Source organism: Entelurus aequoreus, linkage group LG07 (assembly GCF_033978785.1).
Source record: "Entelurus aequoreus isolate RoL-2023_Sb linkage group LG07, RoL_Eaeq_v1.1, whole genome shotgun sequence".
Classification (NCBI taxonomy): domain Eukaryota; kingdom Metazoa; phylum Chordata; class Actinopteri; order Syngnathiformes; family Syngnathidae; genus Entelurus; species Entelurus aequoreus.
In genome coordinates this window covers 9345790-9371425 of record NC_084737.1, presented here as the reverse complement: position 1 = coordinate 9371425, position 25636 = coordinate 9345790, and the positions used below count along the sequence as shown (strand labels likewise).

General features: G+C 39.3%; 1 protein-coding gene across 1 annotated transcript in view; it reads right to left on the bottom strand.

Annotated features, from left to right (window-relative positions):
* Positions 1 to 5506: 5506 nt before the first annotated feature.
* The window catches only part of xkr7b (XK, Kell blood group complex subunit-related family, member 7b), a 62820-nt gene continuing 42690 nt past the window's right edge, over positions 5507 to 25636 (bottom strand). The window contains exons 2-4 of the mRNA XM_062052546.1: positions 9199 to 9398; positions 7496 to 7715; positions 5507 to 7211 (exon numbers count right to left, since the gene is read on the bottom strand). Coding sequence (XP_061908530.1) covers positions 6407 to 7211; positions 7496 to 7715; positions 9199 to 9398 — 1225 coding nt within the window. The 3' untranslated portion in view covers positions 5507 to 6406. The remainder of the gene's footprint in view (positions 7212 to 7495; positions 7716 to 9198; positions 9399 to 25636) is intronic.

Here is a 25636-nt window from a genome sequence, read left to right as displayed (position 1 = left end):
TTCATCGTGCGCACGAGATACATGTCTAAAAAAATAAAATAAAATAAAAAACTATTATAAAAAATAAAAATTCCCCCATGTCCCTTTAGGGGCTACGTACAAATGTAACCTTGCAAAGGATATTAATATTTACAATATTATTATTGATAATAATAATAATTTTGAGGACTTGAAGTGATTTTAGCACAATGCTGCTACATCCAGTAAGAAACAACTAAAGGGGAGCCTAAATACACATCACAAGTATTCCATTTGGAAACACACTTCTTTTTTTTCTCCAACAATGTAGGGACGCACATCTTTTCTTTCCCAAAATTAAGAGAAAAAAAAAATGCCACACTTTTTATTTTTTGTTTCAAACCGGTATGGACAATTAGACTGTGGAGTGGGCGGGGCCACTCGTCACCTACGGTAACTACGACCTCTTCTACTAGCGTACATTTGTATTTACTGGACTGTACAACAGTGCGAAGCGGCTCGTGTGAGCTAACGCCGTCGCCTCGGCCACGTGACGCCAGGTCTGGACGAGCACTTCATCAAAGCCTCTCCTCGGGCGTTGAAGGTCGGAAGGACAAGCAATCACTCGGCCGGACCAATCAGCGGCTCTCCTCGTTTTCTTGGTGAAAACTGGGCCAGACAAAGACCACTTTGAACACAGTCGTGAGAAAACGAGGACACCCCGTGACTGTCGATGACAGTTCTAGCGCCACCCTGTGGATTGTGTTGAAAATGCATTGTAAGACACGCTAGCATACATGTAGCGCAGATACCCTCAAAGTGTTATAATCATTAGAACGGGCGATGTTTTTCATTGCACACATTTTACACACACATCAAGTTATTCTGATTTAGGGAGCTTGTCATTTTCATTGGGGGCCACATGGCAGTTGTGGTTGCCCTCAGAGAATATACCCTATTTTCCGGACTATAGAGCGCATCGGCATATAAGCCCATCCATCCATCTTCTTCCGCTTATCTGAGGTCGGGTCGCGGGGGCAGCAGCCTAAGCAGGGAAGCCCAGACTTCCCTCTCCCCAGCCATCTTGTCCAGCTCTTCCCGGGGGATCCCGAGGCGTTCCAAGGCCAGCCGGGAGACATAGTCTTCCCAATGTGTCCTGGGTCTTCCCCGTGGCCTCCTACCGGTTGGACGTGCCCTAAACACCTCCCTAGCTCCTCTCGATGGGGAGGAGCAGCGGTTTTACTTTGAGCTCCCCCCCGGATGGCAGAGCTTCTTACCCTATCTCTAAGGGAGAGACCCGCCACCCGGCGGAGGAAACTAATTTGGGCCGCTTGTCCTTTCGGTCATAACCCAAAGCTCATGACCATAGGTGAGGATGGGAACGTAGATCGACCGGTAAATTGAGAGCTTTGCCTTCCGGCTCAGCTCCTTCTTCACCACAACGGATTGATACAGCGTCCGCATTACTGAAGACGCCGCACCGATCTCACCATCCACTCTTCCCTCACTCGTGAACAAGACTCCCAGGTACTTGAACTCCTCCACTTGGGGCAGGGTCTCCTCCCCAACCCGGAGATGGCACTCCACCCTTTCCCGGGCAAGAACCATGGACTCGGACTTGGAGGTGCTGATTCTCATCCCAGTCCCTTCACACTCAGTTGTGAACCGATCCAGTGAGAGCTGAAGATCTTGGCCAGATGAAGCCATCAGGACCACATCATCTGCAAAAAGCAGAGACCTAATCCTGCAGCCACCAAACCGGATCCCCTCAACACCCTGACTGCGCCTAGAAAATCTGTCCATAAAAGTTATGAACAGAATGGGTGACAAAGGGCAGCCTTGGCGGAGTCCAACCCTCACTGGAAACTGGTCCGACTTACTGCCGGCAATGCGGACCAAGTTCTGACACTGATCATACAGGGAGTGGACCAAGTTCTGACACTGATCATACAGGGAGTGGACCAAGCTCTGACACTGATCATACAGGGAGCGGACCAAGTTCTGACACTGATCATACAGGGAGCGGACCAAGCTCTGACACTGATCATACAGGGAGCGGACCAAGCTCTGACACTGATCATACAGGGAGCGGACCAAGTTCTGACACTGATCATACAGGGAGCGGACCAAGTTCTGACACTGATCATACAGGGAGCGGACCAAGTTCTGACACTGATCATACAGGGAGTGGACCAAGCTCTGACACTGATCATACAGGGAGCGGACCAAGTTCTGACACTGATCATACAGGGAGCGGACCAAGTTCTGACACTGATCATACAGAGAGCGGACCAAGTTCTGACACTGATCATACAGGGAGTGGACCAAGTTCTGACACTGATCATACAGGGAGCGGACCGCCACAATCAGACAGTCCGATACCCCATACTCTCTGAGCACTCCCCACAGGACTTCCCGAGGGACACGGTCGAATGCCTTCTCCAAGTCCACAAAGCACATGTAGACTGGTTGGGCAAACTCCCATGCACCCTCAAGGACCCTGCCCAGAGTATAGAGCTGGTCCACAGTTCCACGACCAGGACCAAAACCACACTGTTCCTCCTGGATCCGAGGTTGGACTATGGTATCGCATCGTATTACTATTGTAAATCCCACTTACTTTTTTTATGTGGTCTGTTTTAACGTTTTTAGAACTCTATCGGACATTGTGACTTATGGTATTAGTGTTCCTGAACCCAAACACACATACTGTACAGCAGGTGTTTACAGCTAAATGTGTATGTATCATTCATACACATTGGCCCCCCAGACACATTTCTTTCTCTCAATGTGGCCCCCGAGTCAAAATATTTGCCCAGCTCTGCCGTAAACTACTCACTACTGCCTCCTGACGTCTTAAACTTGCAACTCAATGTTATACCTACAGATGAGACTGAGAAGTGTGGTAATGAAACAATATCAACAACTGGACAGCAGTTATCGTGATCAGCTCATTTTTAAATGTTACAATAAAAAAATTGATTTTCTCGTCAACACATTTGCTATTTGTGAACACACACAGAAGTAGCAAAAATCGGTACCGTCAAGTACCGTATCCCTACAAGTTTCAGATGGGGTGTCCTCGTTTTTCACATGACATGACCCTAGTGACCGGAATATCAGATGCTGATTTGTCCCTGGAAAAAGTCCAAATAATACCAGGGGCCTAAAGATTTCTACATGCCAACTAGCAGGTGGCGCCAGAGAGCTTCTCTCTGAGTAAGTCAGAGATTTTCATTCCCGTCGATGACACACCTCTAGAAGGTGTTTGCTATAATTAGGGTACAGTGGAACCTCGTTTTACCATTGTACTAACTTTTCCATTTACCAACCACAGGCCGAATCCAAATACACAAATAGGTAGGGATGATGTTCGAAACCGGTTGTTCGATAAGAAAAGAACCGATTCCATGGACTCGAATCCCTTTTTGAGAACCGGTTCCCGTTATCGAGGCCGCTATAGTAAAGAAAAAGAGTTGGTTCTTTATTAGAATCCCTGGGAACGAATACCTTCCCACAGGAAATGCCCTGTGGGACGGCAATGTTATGCCCATTTGATTGTAGACTCTTACTGACACCTTGTGGCGATATGAAAATACTACGCGTCAAATAGTTTGGGCACTTCCGGGTTGGCGACGTCAGTTCAGTTGATGAGACAATTGAGAAGTAGACAAGTTGTGTTAGCTCTTACAAGCATTGGAAAAGATAAGTCTGTAAGTAAACTGTTTAACTTGTTTATGTAACTCAATATTAAGGTGGAAAGTGGTTAAATTTGATACTAAGATGTTTATTGAAAAACGATTTTTGTGCACTGTTTCAATGGATGTTTTGAGGACTTAAAATGGCTGCCAGTCGTGTATTTCCACCATCAAACTAGTTTCAACACTCAGAAGTATTTGTTTGATGATAGTACTGTATATTTGTGTGAAGCTAATATTTACATATTGTGTATTACATTTCAGTATGTTAATTGAATCACATAGCTTATACATTTGTCATTGTGTGTATTTCAGTTTAAAAAAATAAAAAAATAACAGTCCAGTGCAAGACAAAAGTAAAGATAGGAAAAGACAAAGCAAGATCAACCACAATAAAGAGCCTAAATGGATTAATCTGCTTTGGAACTTTATTAGACGTCTTGGATTGTTTGTAAGCTGTCTGCCTGTGTGTGTAGTTAGTATGTTCCAATAGCAGCAGAAGTGCACTTTTTGGAGAGCTGTATTATTTTCAGTTTTGTGCCCAAGGGACTGATTTTATTTAACACTATATTATTATTTATACACCTATAGTGATCACAGAGACAGGTTGTTTTTGTGTTACTGTATATATTTGTTTTTCTGAAAAATCCCACTTAATATACTTTGCGTAACAACAGTCAATATTTTTTTTATTTTTTTTTTAGAGGGGTAACAGTCAATATTTATTTATCTATTTTATTTGATTTCTTTCTTATAAAATAAAAGTGAGCTTTTGTTAAACCAAATATTGTGTTTTTTTCCATATACAACAACCTATCTGGATTCGATAAGAGAATCGATAAGGATTCGGTTCGATAAGAGGATTCGATAACGGGCTCGAACTCGATAATTTCTTATCAAACATCATCCCTACAAATAGGTGTACGACCCTTGTCTCATTCAGTGAGCACTGCAGTGCTGTCGTTAGCTTCAGTGCTAAGTGCTACCATGTGTGCTTTTTGAAATGTTTACAAGCCTTTTTTATTTTTATTTTTTACAGCATTTTTCTAGTTTTGCAAGCTCAATATGAGTCCGAAGAAAGCAATGGACAAGCGAAGTGTGGTTTGGAACAGTCAGGAAGTATCCACAGCGTTGTCAACACCGTCACCCGTACGCCTCTTCCCTTCTGCTGCAAACCAAGAAGTTGAACAAAAAAGGTGAAGTAGATTTATTTTTTATTCCTAAATATTGCAGCGACCTGGCTTTTAAAGTTTAGGAGTTTTGTGCGTTCAAATTGTAAGTGCACCACAGGGCTAGTGACAGTGTGCACGTGGGCGCAGTTCAGCTTGTTTTTGTTGTTTTGGCTTTGTTATTGCATACAAAGTTTTATTTAACATCACCTCCTTGTTATGTTAGTTTGATATGTGCAAAGTGTACAAACCTCTACTCCAAAAATGTAACGCGGCAATAAAAAGGCTGACCAAACAAAACATAAGTCGTGGTCACGGACGGTGGCGTTTTAGTGAATTACTGAGGAATTTGTGAAAAATACAAAATGAAATGCCGTAAACGTGTTAGCATAGCTAGCTTCATTAAATTTCGATAGCACGTAAAAAAAAAACATGCATGAAAACACTCCTACAGACGTCACACATGGGACGGTTGAGTAAGTAGGAATTGTTTTAGTTATATTGTAAAACCCAAAAAATGTTAATTGGAGTGATGGATGAAGAGTCTTACGGACGACTTAGAAGACGGAACGCCAATGGTACTTCCGTACGTAAATGGACTTTTGTTGAGGATGTTCATGTTTACATTGTTCCTTATGGAGAAAGTGGCTCAAATATACAAATATTTCTATTTACCGACCCTGTTCAAGAACCTATTAAGTTTGTAAATCAAGATTCCACTGTACTGCCGATCAACAAAGTCGTCAATAACTGCCCATCAGCCAATAAAAAAGGTCATATTACTACAATCTACCGCTTGACTTAAATGGTATTTCGAGAAAGAGTGGTCGTCTTATATTCGGGTAAATAGGATACCAAGACCGAAGCCCAATTTTCACCAAAACTTAAACTCTAGAATCTTTGACACTGCCTGTTAAATCCGGCATTTTCCCACCTTCTTTCCAGGTGGCTGCTCTGTATGAACCACGCTAACACGGAATGAGTGGCGCAAATGAAGTCCTACCTCGGATATTTGGCCTATCAGAGCGGGACGCCGCCTGTTTGAAAGGGAATCTTCTCCCACCCTTTTGCGGTGAAAGCAACCGTTGCTGTCCCGGGGGTTCGTCGTATTAATTTTCCGATTGGCGGATGTTATGTCGCGTGTAAAAGGCAAAGGCGATAAATGTACCGTGTGAAAGAGGCTATTGTTTCAGTCAGCGCCACAATAATTGCATGTCCCGTCAAAACGGCCTTAAGAGTCTTTCGCTTCAAGGGTGGTCTCCACGGTTCCGAGGCTCATGTTCATGAAGCATCTCGTTAATCTCTTCCTGACAGTCTTGTCGGTCCCACGATGAGAGATTAAGTTTCTCACCGACCAACATTTCAATCCGACCAAGATTATCCGACTCCCTCGTCGGCTCAGTGATGCCCTTTCATCTCGAGACGGGTCGATCCCGGCCACAGATTGCGCTTCACATTATACAATCGAGTTTGACGGCCATTTTTTGGTGGAAAAAAACTGTTCCCTGTCTCCTGGCGTAGGGAGTGCACACGGTCTAAGGCTGAGCCTTGATCCCAGACTTTGTTTCCAAACTGAAAATCTTAAACCGTAGTCTCGTACTCAAGCACCTCCTTACTGCCCATCATGCTACTCCTGTACTGTATCCTGGGACTGACCGCCGATGTGGTCTCCAGAAGGAGAATGGTCTTGCGGAGACGCCGGTCGATAAAGTGGGCATCCCAGGCCGGATATCGCTTCCTCGGAAGGTCAATCCGGATCACAGGTCCCTCTTGTGAGGAGGAGGTCCTGTGAAGGAGTGCCGGAGAGGATGAAGGAGACGGACGCACCTGAAAGACTGGCAGGCAACTGTCCCGATCCCTCTCCCTGTCCCTTTCCTGCTCCCCTGGAACCATGTCCCCCGTGTCTTTAGTCCTGGGGAGAGTCCTGGGAGGACTGGTGATCACCATATCTGTTTGCGAGCCTTGAGATGGGGTGAGGCAGGCATCGATGACACCCGCCACCCCGCCTGCGCCCACCATGCCCTCATCTACACACCCTGCCCAGTTTGTGCCCAGGACTGGCCCGTCTGGGTGCAGCCAGCAGTAGTAGACCAGCATGAAGAACGTCCCCAGGGCGAAGCTGCAGGCCACTAGGCACACCACCACCAGGGCGTAGGAGTCGGAGGTATGCGGGCCGCGGTACGTGTACCAGGCGGCCGTCAACGCCACGTTCTCGGCCAGCGTCACGGCGTAGTAGACGGTCATGCGGAGGCGGCTAGGCCCTTCCTTGACGTTGAACCAGCAGAAGATGTAGATGATACCCACCACCATGTTGTAGATTATTTCCTCCCACTTGGACATGCAGAAGTCTGTCTCGCCTTGGATGATCCAGAAGGTCATTATACACCTTGAAAGACCAAAATATAATTGGATACTTGTTTATATTGGCAAATGTGGAGTTTTAGACTGCAATATTGTTCAATTATAGACACTTAATACGTATGCTTAGCTTGTGCGCTATTGTGTGCTTAGCTGTTGTGCAGCTGCTAGTTCCTATCATGATTATCTTTTGTAAATGACTTGACTGAAATACAAGAAAAGACCAAACTTGCGTGCTTATTGGAGAACCGATATCTGATGTCAATATCGGATCAGGACATATTGTTGTGCTTCTGACAGAATGTGTCTTACCAGTGACTGACGATGAAGATTCCAAAGTAGAGCTGGAAGACTGAGGCGAAGAGGGCGAAGGCCACGGTCCTGGCCCCTATGGTGAACAGGTGCCACAGGATCTGGGCAATGACAGCCTTGTAGGACATGGGCAGCTTGTCATCACGCGAGTCCCTCAGAACCTTCTGGTAGGACGCGATCATCCAGGCCAGCGACACCAGAGAGGCCGAGGCCGACAGACCTGCGCCGAAACACCACACGGACCTAACAATTTATGCAAGAAAGTACTATCCAACGGTCAAGATGATAGGTTATGGTTGAGATAGGATTTAGCGGATTATGGTTGGGGTTTAAGACTATGTGTCAGTGTATGTGTAGGGGTTATGAGGATTGGTTCCGTTGACTCTGAGTTAGTGGTTTGATTATAAAATCAAGGTTAGTGGTAGGCTTTTAATACTCTGTCCTTATTTTACAACACCTTGTACGGGCATGACGTTTTTAACCACCATTCAAAACTTCGAAGGTACGGTGAGGTCCGAAATGTACCCAAATTGGGCCCACCCCTGTACTCCTTGGACACATTTCTGAACTTTTGGAGTCATAGAGGGCTTTAGTAAGTCCTTTTTGGCAGAGCACTGGGAATTTTCGGAGTGAGATAATGCTTTTGGAGGAAACCTGGAACTTTCAGGGGTTAAGTTCAGGGATGCTTTCTCACCAGAGAAAATCCGAGGTCTCAGGCTCCCCCAGGTTTCGGTTAGGATATGGGGTAGGTTAAGGTGCTACGGGAGAAGTGACTTTAGAATTACAGAATGGTTAGTGGTTGAAGTTAGAGTTTTGTTTGGGGTGAGGAGGGTTATATTTCCTGTTAACAGTTTTTATGCACCCTTCTAATTATTTTTCCGTTTTCCTTTAATAAGAAATCCTAATTCTCCCAACATCAAACTTAGGAATCCATAACCAGGAGCTTTCCAACAACATTTGGTTCCTGAACTTTTAAACTCAGCTACCCGCGAGTGTCTCACCTTGCAGCGGCAGTACGCCGTTTCAGTGGCTCATGATGCTGAGCTGGAGGACCAGCTGTGGCGCCGACTTGAGAATTGGTTCCGTAGACTTTGAGTTAGTGGTTTAAGAATAAAGTCATTGTTAGGGGTAAGCTGTTCACACTCTGTCCTTATTTTACAACACCTTGTACGGGCATGACGTTTATAACCACCATTGAAAACTTTGATGGTACAGTGAGGTTCGAAATGTACCCAAATTGGGCTCACCCCGGTACTCCTTGGACACATTTTGGAACTTTTGGAGCCACCCAGGGCTTTAGAAGGAAGTCCTTTTTGGCAGAGCACTGGGAGTTTTCGGAGTGAGACCTGGAACTTTCAGGGATTAAGTTCAGGGATGTTTTCTTACCAGAGAATACTGCTTGTATCCGAGAAAGTCAGAGTCTCAGGCTCCCCCCAGGTTTCGGTTAGGATTTGGGGTAGGTTAAGGTGCTACGGGAAAAGTGACTTTAGAATTACACAATGGTTAGTGGTTGAGGTGAGGGTTTCGTTTGGGGTTAGGAGGGTTATATTTTTTAAGAACCGTTTTTATGCACCCTTCTAATTATTTTCCTTGAATAAGAAATCCTACTTCTTCCAACATCAAACTTAGGAATCCACAACCAGTAGCTTCCTAACAACATGTGGACCATGAACTTTTAACTCAGCTACCCGCGAGTGTCTAACCTTGCAGCGGCAGTACGGCGTTCCCGTGGATCATGATGCTGAGCTGGAGGACCAGCTGTGGCGCCGACTTGAGGAAAGCTTCCAGGAGGCGGAGCATGGTGATGTCTGCGCTCTCGAACATCAGCCGCCAGTGGAATCGGTGGCGGGAGTCGTCGCCGTGCCAACGACTCTGGGCGCCCAAGTAAAGGGCGTGGATGTACCTGAAGGGAGACGGAAGAGTTGTGAAGGACACTAAAATGACTCATCCGTACCAATTTTTAGTAACCATTTGTCACCAAGTAATAGGAAAGCAAAAGGGGCGGAGTTTGACACAGTAAAGTGAATTGAATACAAATGGCACAAATAAGAAGAATAGGAGGCGAGAACAGAAGATAATCACAAATCCCTTAGGGGTGATGGACGGCTGGGCAGTTGCTTGAAGAGCTGCAGCCCGCCACCGTAGCCCCCACTCCCTCCCCTCTGCTGCAAGTCTCCAGTTGTATGTTGTAATATGTATACGTGCATAGCTATGTAAGCTACATGATAACGTTAAATTATAACATCATGCTAGGTTAGCCACAGTAGCATAGCTATGTGAGCTACATGCTAACATTACACTTTAACATCATGCTAGGTTAGCCACAGTAACATAGCTATGTGAGCTACATGCTAACATTCATTTTAACATCATGCCAGGTAAGCCCCACTAGCATCGCTATGTGAACTACATGCTAACATTGCATTTTAACATCAGGCTAGGTAAGCCCCACTAGCATCGCTATGTGAACTACATGCTAACATTCATTTTAACATCATGCTAGGTAAGCCCTACTAGCATCGCAATGTGAACTACATGCTAACATTGCGTTTTAACATCATGCTAGGTTTGCCACAGTAGCATAGCTATGTGAGGTACATGCTAACATTATGTTTTAACATTGTGCTAGGTGAGCAACAGGCAAAACCAGCATAGCTATGTAGGCTACATGCTAACATTGCATTTTAACATCTTGCTAGGTAAGCCACAGTAGCATAGCTATGTGAACTACATGCTAACATTCATTTTGACATCATGGTAGGTAAGCCCCACTTGCATAGCGGTGTGAACTACATGCTAACATTGCATTTTAACATCATGCTAGGTTAGCCACAGTAGCATAGCTATATGAGCTACATGCTAACATTCATTTTAACATCATGCTAGGTAAGCCTCACTAGCATAGCGATGTGAACTACATGATAACATTACATTTTAACATCATGCTAGGTTAGCCACAGTAGCATAGCTGTGTGAGCTACATGCTAAAATTACATTTTAACATCATGCTAGGTAAGATCGCTATTTGAACTACATGCTAACACTGCATTTTAACACCATACTAGGTTAGCCACAGTATCATAGCTATGTGAGCTACATGTTAACATTATATTTTAACACCATGCTAGGTTAGCCACAGTAGCATAGCTATGTGAGCTACATTTAAAATGTTTTCTTTGTCTGTACAGCACTTTGGCCAACTGGCGTTGTTTTGAAATGTGCTATATACTACAGCATGTAGCTTTAAATGTGCTATATACTACAGCATGTAGCTTTAAATGTGCTATATACTACAGCATGTAGCTTTAAATGTGCTATATAAATGATTACATTGAACTGAACTGAACACTCCATCACTTTAGCTTGTTAGCCATCACGCTGTCTTTCTTTCTGGGTCCAATTTAACCCAGTCGGCCTTTTTCCTTCATTCCAAGTCCTCCGTTTCTGGGTTGCCTCAGCCTCAAGCGTCCAATCCATCACATCAAGCTCGGTCCTCTCCTCCCCTTCATACCCTCACAATGTTAGCATCGCACAGTAATTCAACTTCACTGCCCTTCACAATAAAAGCCCTGTTTCCAAACCTTTGCGGCAAGGATTAGAGCCAAACGTTGGGACGAGTCGGACCAATCACTTTATCACGCAACATTCTGGGAGTAATCCAAGCAGTTCCTCACGCCTAAATATTCCAAAGTCAACTTTGTTATGAGAAAAGTGAAGAGTTTGGGAACAACAGCAACTTCAGCCACCAAGTGGTAGGCCACGTAAACTGACAGAGAGGGGTCGGCGGATGCTGAAGCGCATAGTGCAAAGACTTTCATTGTATATTAGTGCGACCCCCCCACAGCTTTTAAGGGGACGGGCAATATGCGCATTCGTATACTTAGAAGGAGATGCCTCATTCAGCAATCGGAATTGAGCTAGCTCGTTGCCAGCGCTGCGTGAATTCTGCCGGAGTGTGCGGTTGATAGACATTTGCGATAGCCAATCAGATCACAAGTTGTCGACAGTAGCCCGTCTAGGTAGCCCTATGTTAAACGTGACTGTGATTGGATTGATTGAAACTTTTATAAGTAGATTGCACAGTACAGTACATATTCCGTACAATTGGCCACTAAATGGTAACACCCCAATAAGTTTTCTAACTTGTTTAAGTCGGGGGTCCATGTTAATCAACTCATGGTACAAATACACTACATTGGCCACCTGTCCAAATGATGAGAATCAGGTGTCCTAATCACTTGGCCCGGTGTATCAAATCAAGCACTTAGGCATGGAGACTGTTTCTACAAACATTTGTGAAAGAATGGGCCGCTCTCAGTGATGCCACCTGAGCAACAAATCCAGTCGTGAAATTTCCTCGCGCCTAAATATTCCAAAGTCAACTTTATTATAAGAAAAGTGAAGAGTTTAGGGAACAAAAGAAACTCAGCCACCAAGTGGTAGGCCACGTAAACTGAGGGGTCAGCAAATGCTGAAGGGCATAGTGCAAAGACTTTCTGCTCCAAACTTCATGTGACCTTCCAATTAGCCCACGCACAGTACGCAGGGAGCTTCATGGAACGGGTTTCCATGGCCGAGCAGCTGTGTCTAAGCCATACATCACCAAGTCCAATGCAAAGCGTGGGATGCAGTGGTGTAAAGGACATCACCACTGGACTCTAGAGCAGTGGAGACGCCTTCTCTGGACTGATGAGTCACGCTTTTCCATCTGGCAATCTGATGGACCAGTCTGGGTTCGGAGGTTGCCGGTAGAACGCTACATTTCGGACCGCATTGTGCCGAGTGTGAAATTTGGTGGAGGAGGAATTATGGTGTGGGGTTGGTTTTTCAGGAGTTGGGCTTAGCCCCTTAGTTCCAGTGAAAGGAACTTTGAATGCTCCAGGATACCAAAACATTTTGGACAATTCCATGGAATGTCACTTCAAGGTCATATGTGAGTCAAGGCAGGTGGCCAAATACTTTTGGCAATATAGCGTATTTACTGTGAGCATAATACTGTCATCATACAAGTTAAACATCTGAGTATATACATTCAATTATTATATGTCCAATGTATGATCCTGTAACTACTTGGTATCGGATCGACACCTAAATGTGTGGTATCATCCAAAACTTATGTCAAGTATCAAAGAAGAGAAGAATAAGTGATTATTACATTTGAACAGAAGTGTAGATAGAACATGTTAAAACAGAAAGTAAGCAGATATTAACAGTAAATGAACAAGTGGATTAATAATAATTTTTTTACAGTTTGTCCCTCAAATGTGTACAAAATAATAGGTGTATAAATGACACAATATGTTACTGCATAGACTAATTAGGAGTCTTTGTTTGTTTACTTACTACTAAAAGACAAGTTGTCTAGTATGTTCAACATTTTATTTAAGGACTAAATGACAATAATAAACATATGTTTCATGTACACTAACATTTGTTGTGTTCAAATAAAGACAATAATGACATTTTTTGTGGTCCCATTTATTTAGAAAAGTATCGAAAAGCATCAAAAGTATCGTAATACATTTTGGTACCCGTAACGGTACCAAACTATTGGTATCGGGACAACCCTAGACACAATCCAAACAACCTTCCCTAGTCATGGTGCAAAAAAAAAAATGTGCAAAATGCAAAATTGTGGATACGTGTGAACGTCGTTGATATAATGAAACATTTTTACAGTTTGTCCTTTATAATGTGTGCAAAATAATAGGCGTATAAATGACACAACATGTTACTGCATAGACTAATTAGGAGTCTTTGTTTGTTTACTTACTACTAAAAGACAAGTTGTCTATTTTATTTAAGGACTAAATGACAATAATTAACATATGTTTCATGTACTCCAACATTTTTTGTTACAATAAAGACAATGATAACATTTTTTGTGGTGCCCTTTATTTAGAAAAGTATCGAAAAGTATCAAAATACATCTTGGTACCGGCACCAAAATATGGTAATATGATGACTATTCTTTATGTCGCCGTGTAACCATGGTAGCGATGTGTCGGAAAAAAGCTACTGTATATTGGACAAGACACACACACACACACACACACACACACACACACACACACACACACACACACACACACACACACACACACACACACACACACACACACACACACACACACACACACACACACACACGCACACACACACACAACTCACTTGACTGGTTATGTGGGACAGCAGCTTGGGGATAGACAACTGATTCACTTTGAGTGGCACGTGGATATTTATAGTGTGTGTGTGCGTGTGTGTGTGTGTGTGTGTGTGTGCGTGTGTGTCTTCCAATGAGGTACTACTCTTTGTGGGGACCACACAAGAACAACAAGATACCTTCTTTTCACATCCATTAACCACGTCTGTGTGCTATTTTGAGCCGTGTGTTTGAAATCCAGGGAAGAAAGTGGTGTGGTGTGTGTGTGTGTGTGTGTGTGTGTGTGTGTGTGTGTGTGTGTGTGTGTGTGTGTGTGTGTGTGTGTGTGTGTGTGTGTGTGTGTGTGTGTGTGTGTGTTCTTGCTAAGCAAACATGTCCTCCCCTTGCTGGTGATGCAGGCTTCCCTCAGGCCAATCAGTGGAAAGAGAACAAACCCAGCCCTCCTTAGGCGGCACTTTCACATGCATACTGAAGGCTGTAATATGGCTATGATATCAGAATATAATATAGTATATATAATGTAGTATGGCTATGATATCAGAATATAATATAGTATATATAATGTAGTATGGCTATGATATCAGAATATAATATAGTATATATAATGTAATATGGCTATGATATCAGAATATAATATAGTATATATAATGTAGTATGGCTATGATATCAGAATATAATATAGTATGTATAATGTAATATGGCTATGATATCAGAATATAATATAGTATATATCATGTAGTATGGCTATGATATCAGAATATAATATAGTATATATCATGTAGTATGGCTATGATATCAGAATATAATATAGTATGTATAATGTAATATGGCTATGATATCAGAATATAATATAGTATATATAATGTAATATGGCTATGATATCAGAATATAATATAGTATATATAATGTAATATGGCTATGATATCAGAATATAATATAGTATATATAATGTAGTATGGCTATGATATCAGAATATAATATAGTATATATAATGTAGTATGGCTATGATATCAGAATATAATATAGTATATATAATGTAGTATGGCTATGATATCAGAATATAATATAGTATATATAATGTAGTATGGCTCTGATATCAGAATATAATATAGTATATATAATGTAGTATGGCTCTGATATCAGAATATAATATAGTATATATAATGTAATACGGCTATGATATCAGAGTTGAACACACCTAACAAGCACTGTAGTGGACATTTATTTTCAATTATTTTATTTATTTTCAATACGTGTGTCACACCAATAAAATCACTTAAGTAAATATTCAAACACAGTGTTACCGTTCAAACTGTGTGTAATGTTCAAAATACTAAACATACTTGTTAAATAAAACCTCTGCCTTGTTTTCAATGAACACTTATGAACACTATGCTACTGTATTTTAATGTTGGTCATTATGGTGGTACTTAATGAATACTTAGGTCTACTACACTACTGTATTTAATGTTGTCATTATGGTGGTACTTAATGAATACTTAGGTCTACTACACTACTGTATGTTAATGTTGTCATTATGGTGGTACTTAATGAATACTTAGGTCTACTACACTACCGTATTTAATGTTGTCATTATGGTGGTACTTAATGAATACTTAGGTCTACTACACTACTGTATTTAATGTTGTCATTATGGTGGTACTTGATGAATACTTAGGTCTACTACACTACCGTATTTAATGTTGTCATTATGGTGGTACTTAATGAATACTTAGGTCTACTACACTACTGTATTTAATGTTGTCATTATGGTGGTACTTAATGAATACTTAGGTCTACTACACTACTGTATTTAATGTTGTCATTATGGTGGTACTTAATGAATACTTAGGTCTACTACACTACTGTATTTAATGTTGTCATTATGGTAAGTTCGCAACTTTTGGTCGCTGTTAAAAAAAAAGCCTTGCCTGTACCGGAAGTAGCGTGACGTCACAGGTTGAAAGGCTCCTCACATTTCCCCATTGTTTACACCAGCAGCGAGAGCGATTCGGCCCGAGAAAGCGACGATTACCCCATTAATTTGAGCCAGGATGAAAGATTCGTGGATGAGGAACGTGAGAGTGAAGGACTAGAGTGCAGTGCAGGACGTATCTTTTTTCGCTCTGACCGTAACTTAGGTACAAGCTGGCTCATTGGATTCCGCACTTTCTCCTTTTTCTATTGTGGATCACGGATTTGTATTTGAAACCACCTCGGATACTATATCCTCTTGAAAATGAGAGTCGAGAACGCGAAATGGACATTCACAGTGACTTTTATCTCCACGACAATACATCGGCGAAGCACTTTAGCTACGGAGCTAACATGATAGCATCGTGCTTAAATGCAGATAGAAACAGACTAAATAAACCCCTGACTGGAAGGATAGACAGAAGATCAACAATACTATTAAACCATGGACATGTAACTACACGGTTAATGCTTTCCAGCCTGGCGAAGCTTAACAATGCTGTTGCTAACGACGCCATTGAAGCTAACTTAGCAACGGGACCTCGTCAGAGCTATGCTAAAAACATTAGCTATCCACCTACGCCAGCCCTCATCTGCTCATCAACACCCGTGCTCACCTGCGTTCCAGCGATCGACGGCGCGACGAAGGACTTCACCCGATCATCCGTGCGGTCGGCGGCTAGCGTCGGATAGCGCGTCTGCTATTGTGGATAATGCATATGTTTAAGAGTTATTTCTTTATTCATAATCATGTTTGAATCAGCTCATATTTTTCCATGTATACTCCGTATACCAGTTTCTCTTTGTCTTCAGATTGCCTGTTTAGACAGGGTCGTAAACCATCAGGAATGTGAACACAACCCCCAAGTCTCTCTTCTTATCAGTGTTGAGAGGAGGGGGGGTGGGGGCTTTCTTTGTGTGAAAAGAGTTGCTTTTTCCTTTGGAATGCCAGATCAACTTGGGCTACGCATTTGTATGTGTTGTTCGAGGCTGGTCTCTATTCTCAAATATTTGACAATAAATTACAAAATACCTATACTGTGCTTGGTGGTACCTTTGAGTTCAGTTTATATGTCATCTAAGGAACTTGGGACTGACCAGCGTTTTACATCCCACTTGGAGGAACATCTGGTCGAACGCAACAATATCCAACTCAAAGTCCTCCTGGTTGTGTTGCTGCAGCCAGCCGCTAATACACCGATCCCACCTACAACTTTCTTCTTTGCAGTCTTCATTGTTCATTAAACAAATTGCAAAAGATTCACCAACACAGATGTCCAGAATACTGTGGAATTATGAAACGAAAACAGAACTTTTTGTATTGGATACAATGTGTCCGAATACTTCCGGTTCAACCATTGACGTCACGCGCATACGTCATCATACATAGACGTTTTCAACCGGAAGTTTTGCGGGAAATTTAAAATGTCACTTTATAAGTTAACCCGGCCGTATTGGCATGTGTTGCAATGTTAAGATTTCATCATTGATATTTAAAGGCCTACTGAAAGCCACTACTACCGACCACGCAGTCTGATAGTTTATATATCAATGATGAAATCTTAACATTGCAACACATGCCAATACGGCCGGGTTAACTTATAAAGTGACATTTAAAGCTTCCCGGGAAATATCCGGCTGAAACGTCGCGGTATGATGATGTATGCGCGTGACGAAGTCAGAGTAACGGAAGTTATGGTACCCGTAGAATCCTATACAAAAAGCTCTGTTTTCATTTCATAATTCCACAGTATTCAGGACATCTTTTGCAATTTGTTTAATGAACAATGAAGGCTGCAAAGAAGACAGTTGTAGGTGGGATCTGTGTATTAGCAGCGGACTACAGCAACACAACCAGGAGGACTTTGTTGGAGCGCTAGCCGCGCTAGCCGCCGACCTAACCTTGACTTCCTACGTCTCCGGGCCGCCAAACGCATCGGGTGAAGTCCTTCGTCCTTCTGCCGATCGCTGGAACGCAGGTGAGCACGGGTGTTGATGAGTAGATGAGGGCTGGCTGGCGTAGGTGGAGAGCTAATGTTTTTAGCATAGCTCTGTGAGGTCCCGTTGCTAAGTTGCCAAGTTAGCTTCAATGGCGTCGTTAGCAACAGCATTGTTAACCTTCGCCAGCCTGGAAAGCATTAACCGTGTATTTACATGTCCACGGTTTAATAGTATTGTTGATTTTCTATCTATCCTTCCAGTCAGGGGTTTATTTTTTTGTTTCTATATGCAGTTAAAGCACGATGCTATCACGTTAGCTCGTAGCTAAAGCATTTCGCCGATGTATTGTCGTGGAGATAAAAGGCACTGAATGTCCATTTCGTGTTCTCGACTCTCATTTTCAAGAGGATATAGTATCCGAGGTGGTTTAACATACAAATCCGTGATCCACAATAAAAAAAGGAGAGTGTGGAATCCAATGAGCCAGCTTGTACCTAAGTTACGGTCAGAGCGAAAAAAGATACGTCCTGCACTGCCTCTCAAGTCCTTCACTGTAACGTTCCTCATCTACGAATCTTTCATCCTCGCTCAAATTAATGGGGTAATCATCACTTTCTCGGTCCGAATCTCTCTCGCTCCATTGTAAACAACGGGGAATTGTGAGGAATACTAGCTCCTGTGACGTCACGCTACTTCCGCTACAGGTAAGGCTTTTTTTATCAGCGAGCAAAAGTTGCGAACTTTATCGTCGATTTTCTCTACTAAATCCTTTCAGCAAAAATATGGCAATATCGCAAAATGATCAAGTATAACACATAGAATGGATCTGCTATTCCCGTTTAAATTAAAAAAAAAATCATTTCAGTAGGCCTTTAAACTATCAGACTGCGTGGTCGCTAGTAGTGGCTTTCAGTAGGCCTTTAATAGGTTCCTTCATGGGACTTTGGCATATTTGTGTCTTCTTCATGGGACATAAATGGCAGCTCTTCCTGCTTCTTTATTCCTCATTAGCGTCTTTCACACTCGCCGCAAAGAGGTGAAAGGCGTGGCAGCTGCTCGCTCTCGTCACGCAGCCGCCGCCGCCGAAAGGGAACGTACTCCATCCAGCATCTTTTCTTCTCCCTCGTTTGTTCAGGCGTTCTTCGTCTCCTTCTCCTCCTCCATGCTCAATTCCACCTCTTAAATTAGAAGCGGCCCCTCCTCTCGCCGTTTTTGTCTCCGTCCTCGCGCTTTCATCCGTGCGTGAAAGTCTCATTGTGTACTTTTTAGCGTGGACCCCCCCCCCGCTGTGACTCGCGGCACAGACGACCACGCCGCCGCCAACTCTCCCACGGAAGAACAGAAACCGCGGGAGTAGAATTTTCCTGCAACTCTTTTATTCTCTCCACCGTGTCCTGTTACCCGTCCTTCGTCACGCCTGGTTGAGACGCACGTCTCCGGCCGACTGGACGGCGAGGAAGACGCCATCTTGCACCTGGATGACGCCATTGGACCGGAGGAGGAGGAGGAGGAGGAACGCTGACACTACCAGAATGATGCAAAGACGGGAAAGAGCGGCGAGGAGCGAGCAGGCGGGTGCAGAAAAGAACTCCTTTTTTCAAGACTTTTAAGGTCAACGCACGGGAAGGTTGACATTCTGAGAGCCCGGCGAGTTTTGCAGAAGGATTAATGATGGATTGTTTTATTCTTCTTCAACGGCCGCCCATCCCTCTGTGCCATCCGGGAGGGCTGAGTTCATGAATGACAAAACCCCCAAAAGCAGTGAAGTTGTCACGGTGTGTAAATGGTAAATAAAAAGAGAATACAACAAATCCTTTTCAACTTATATTCAATTGAACACTTCAGAAAACCACTGTCAGTAACTACAGTTGGTCGCTACATCTGTAAGTGCAAGTTAAAACTCTACTATGCAAAGCCAAAGCCATTTATCAACAACACCCAGAAACGCTTCACTGGGCCTGTAGTCCAGACCTGTCTCCCATTGAAAATGTGTGACACATTATGAAGCGTAAATACATACATATATATATATATGTATATATATATATACATATATATATATATATATATATATATATATATATATATATATATATATATATATATATATATATATATATATATATGTATGTATTTACGCTTCATAATGTGTCACACATTTTCAATGGGAGACAGGTATATATGATATATATATATATATATATATGGTATATATATATATATATATATATATATATATATATATGGTATATATATATATATATATATATATATATATATGTATGTATTTACGCTTCATAATGTGTCACACATTTTCAATGGGAGACAGGTATATATGATATATATATATATATATATATATATGGTATATATATATATATATATATATATATATATATATATATATATATATATATATATATATATATATATATATATATATATATATATGGTATATATATGGTATATATATGGTATATATATATATATATATATATATATTTATATTTATGTATATTTATATATAAATTATATTTATATATATATATATATATATATATATATAAATATATATATATATATATATTTATATATATATATATTTTTTTTATATATATATATATAAATATACATGTATATATATATATATTTATATATATATATATATATATTTTTAATATATATATATATAAATATACATATATATATATATATTTATATATATATATATATATATATATAAATATATATATATACATAATATATATATAAATGTACATATATATATATATATATATATATATATATATATATATATATATATATATATATATATATATATATATATATATATATATATATATATATATATATATACATACAATGATTTGCAAAACCTTTTCAACTTTTATTCAATTGAATAGACTGCAAAGACAAGATATTTAACGTTCAAACTGAGAAACGTTGTTATTTTTTGCAAATATTAGCTCATTTGGAATTCGATGCCTGCGACATGTTTCAAAAAAGCTGGCACAGGTGTCAAAAAAGACTGAGAAAAGTTGAGGAATGCTCATCAAACACTTATGTGGAACATCCCACAGGTGAACGGGCTAATTGGGAACGGGTGGGTGCCATGATTGGGTATAAAAGCAGCTTCCATGAAATGCTCAGTCGTTCACAAACAAGGACGGGGGCGAGGGTCACCACTTTGTCAACAAATGCCTGAGCAAATTGTTGAAGAACAACATTTCTCAACCAAGGAGTTTAGGGATTTCACCATCTACGCTCCGTAATATCATCAAAAGGTTCAGAGAATGTGGAGAAATCACTGCACGTGAGTCATGATATTACACACCTTGGATCCCTCAGGCACTACTGCATCAAAAAGCCACATCAGTGTGTAAAGGATATCACCACATGGGCTCGGGAACACTTCAGAAAACCACTGTCAGTAACTACAGTTGGTCGCTCCATCTGTAAGTGCAAGTTAAAACTCTACTATGCAAAGCCAAAGCCATTTATCAACAACACCCAGAAACGCTTGGCTGGAAATACATTTTGGTACCGGTACCGCCTCAGTTAGTCCATGCCAACAAAGTTTGCTGAATGACATTTCCAAGAAGATGTGAGTGGAGGACATACTGTTAGATCCACATGCATGCACGTTAGATGCTGTAGATGTCAGGGGGTGTTCCTGCAGGGGGTCTACATAGTAGTGTAGGGCGGCCATGATGAGGCCCAGAGGGTTATGTCACATGACCACATGGAGCACCAGGAAGTGAAAGTGCATCTACTTCATGAACAGCTGAAGACGCTCAAGCTACAAGCTAACAGGCTAATGTCCGGAGTTTTTATGGTATTTTTAATTTTTTATTTTTTTAAATTTTTTTATTGACCAACAAACAAACATTTGAAATCCACACAAAAGTCAAAGCATTTTCATCATCAAGAACATAAAACAAAAGGACTTTTGTACTTTGAATCATTCTCCAACATTTGATTGTTCATTTCAAAGCATTAAGCTAATTAGAAAATGTAGCTTTCACTTTCATAAATCCTCTATCATGTAGAAAACACTTAGCTTGAAGCATAATCATATTGATGATGTTACCATCATTTATAAACACACACACACACGCACGCACGCACGCACGCACGCACGCACGCACGCACGCACGCACGCACGCACGACACACACACACACACACACACACACACACACACACACACACACACACACACACACACACACATATACACTCTCACACACACGAATGTACACTCACACACAAACTCATGTACACTCTCACACACACACACATGTACACTCTCACACACACATGTACACTCTCACACACACATGTACACTCTCACACACACACATGTACACTCTCACACACACACATGTACACTCTCACACACACACATGTACACTCTCACACACACACACATGTACACTCTCACACACACACATGTACACTCTCACACACACACACATGTACACTCTCACACACACACATGTACACTCTCACACACACACACATGTACACTCTCACACACACATGTACACTCTCACACACACACATGTACACTCTCACACACACACACATGTACACTCTCACACACACATGTACACTCTCACACACACACATGTACACTCTCACACACACACACATGTACACTCTCACACACACATGTACACTCTCACACACACACATGTACACTCTCACTAGCGGTGGTTGGTGGAGGGTGTGTCACCCTCCACCAACCACTAACACACCCTCCACCATGGACTGACACACCCTAGACTGTATTTATATTATTCACATGTGAATAATGCTGTATAACAGACTGTATTTATATTATTCACATGTGAATAATGCTGTATAACAGACTGTATTTATATTATTCACATGTGAATAATGCTGTATAACAGACTGTATTTATATTATTCACATGTGAATAATGCTGTATAATAGACTGTATTTATATTATTCACATGTGAATAATGCTGTATAAAAGATTTTATTTATATTATTCACATGTAAATAATGCTGTATAATAGACTGTATTTATATTATTCACATGTGTATAATGCTGTATAATAGACTGTATTTATGTTATTCACATGTGAATAATGCTGTATAAAAGATTTTATTGATATTATTCACATGTGAATAATGCTGTATAATAGATTGTATTTATATTATTCACATGTGTATAATGTTGTATAATAGACTGTATTTATATTATTCACATGTGAATAATGCTGTATAATAGATTATATTTATATTATTCACATGTGAATAATGCTGTATAACAGACTGTATTTATATTATTCACATGTGAATAATGCTGTATAATAGACTGTATTTATATTATTCACATGTGAATAATGCTGTATAATAGACTGTATTTATATTATTCACATGTGAATAATGCTGTATAACAGACTGTATTTATATTATTCACATGTGAATAATGCTGTATAACAGACTGTATTTATATTATTCACATGTGAATAATGCTGTATAATAGACTGTATTTATATTATTCACATGTGAATAATGCTGTATAAAAGATTTTATTTATATTATTCACATGTAAATAATGCTGTATAATAGACTGTATTTATATTATTCACATGTGTATAATGCTGTATAATAGACTGTATTTATGTTATTCACATGTGAATAATGCTGTATAAAAGATTTTATTGATATTATTCACATGTGAATAATGCTGTATAAAAGATTTTATTGATATTATTCACATGTGAATAATGCTGTATAATAGATTGAATTTATATTATTCACATGTGTATAATGTTGTATAATAGACTGTATTTATATTATTCACATGTGAATAATGCTGTATAATAGATTATATTTATATTATTCACATGTGAATAATGCTGTATAACAGACTGTATTTATATTATTCACATGTGAATAATGCTGTATAATAGACTGTATTTATATTATTCACATGTGAATAATGCTGTATAACAGACTGTATTTATATTATTCACATGTGAATAATGCTGTATAACAGACTGTATTTATATTATTCACATGTGAATAATGCTGTATAATAGACTGTATTTATATTATTCACATGTGAATAATGCTGTATAAAAGATTTTATTTATATTATTCACATGTAAATAATGCTGTATAATAGACTGTATTTATATTATTCACATGTGTATAATGCTGTATAATAGACTGTATTTATGTTATTCACATGTGAATAATGCTGTATAAAAGATTTTATTGATATTATTCACATGTGAATAATGCTGTATAAAAGATTTTATTGATATTATTCACATGTGAATAATGCTGTATAATAGATTGTATTTATATTATTCACATGTGTATAATGTTGTATAATAGACTGTATTTATATTATTCACATGTGAATAATGCTGTATAATAGATTATATTTATATTATTCACATGTGAATAATGCTGTATAACAGACTGTATTTATATTATTCACATGTGAATAATGCTGTATAATAGACTGTATTTATATTATTCACATGTGAATAATGCTGTATAATAGACTGTATTTATATTATTCACATGTGAATAATGCTGTATAATAGACTGTATTTATGTTATTCACATGTGAATAATGCTGTATAACAGACTGTATTTATATTATTCACATGTGAATAATGCTGTATAAAAGATTTTATTTATATTATTCACATGTAAATAATGCTGTATAATAGACTGTATTTATATTATTCACATGTGTATAATGCTGTATAATAGACTGTATTTATGTTATTCACATGTGAATAATGCTGTATAATAGACTGTATTTATATTATTCACATGTGAATAATGCTGTATAAAAGATTTTATTGATATTATTCACATGTGAATAATGCTGTATAATAGATTGTATTTATATTATTCACATGTGTATAATGCTGTATAATAGACTGTATTTATATTATTCACATGTGAATAATGCTGTATAATAGATTATATTTATATTATTCACATGTGAATAATGCTGTATAACAGACTGTATTTATATTATTCACATGTGAATAATGCTGTATAATAGACTGTATTTATATTATTCACATGTGAATAATGCTGTATAAAAGATTTTATTTATATTATTCACATGTGAATAATGCTGTATAATAGACTGTATTTATATTATTCACATGTGTATAATGCTGTATAATAGACTGTATTTATGTTATTCACATGTGAATAATGCTGTATAATAGACTGTATTTATATTATTCACATGTGAATAATGCTGTATAACAGACAGTATTTATATTATTCACATGTGAATAATGCTGTATAACAGACTGTATTTATATTATTCACATGTGAATAATGCTGTATAATAGACTGGATTTATATTATTCACATGTGTATAATGCTGTATAATAGACTGTATTTATATTATTCACATGTGAATAATGCTGTATAACAGACTGTATTTATATTATTCACATGTGTATAATGCTGTATAATAGACTGTATTTATATTATTCACATGTGAACAATGCTGTATAATAGATTATATTTATATTATTCACATGTGAATAATGCTGTATAATAGACTGTATTTATGTTATTCACATGTGAATAATTCTGTATAATAGACTGTATTTATATTATTCACATGTGAATAATGCTGTATAATAGACTGTATTTATATTATTCACATGTGAATAATGCTGTATAATAGACTGTATTTATATTATTCACATGTGAATAATGCTGTATAATAGACTGTATTTATATTATTCACATGTGAATAATGCTGTATAATAGACTGTATATATATTATTCACATGTGAATAATGCTGTATAATAGACTGTATTTATATTATTCACATGTGAATAATGCTGTAAACAGACTGTATTTATATTATTCACATGTGAATAATGCTGTATAATAGACTGTATATATATTATTCACATGTGAATAATGCTGTATAATAGACTGTATTTATATTATTCACATGTGAATAATGCTGTATAATAGACTGTATATATATTATTCACATGTGAATAATG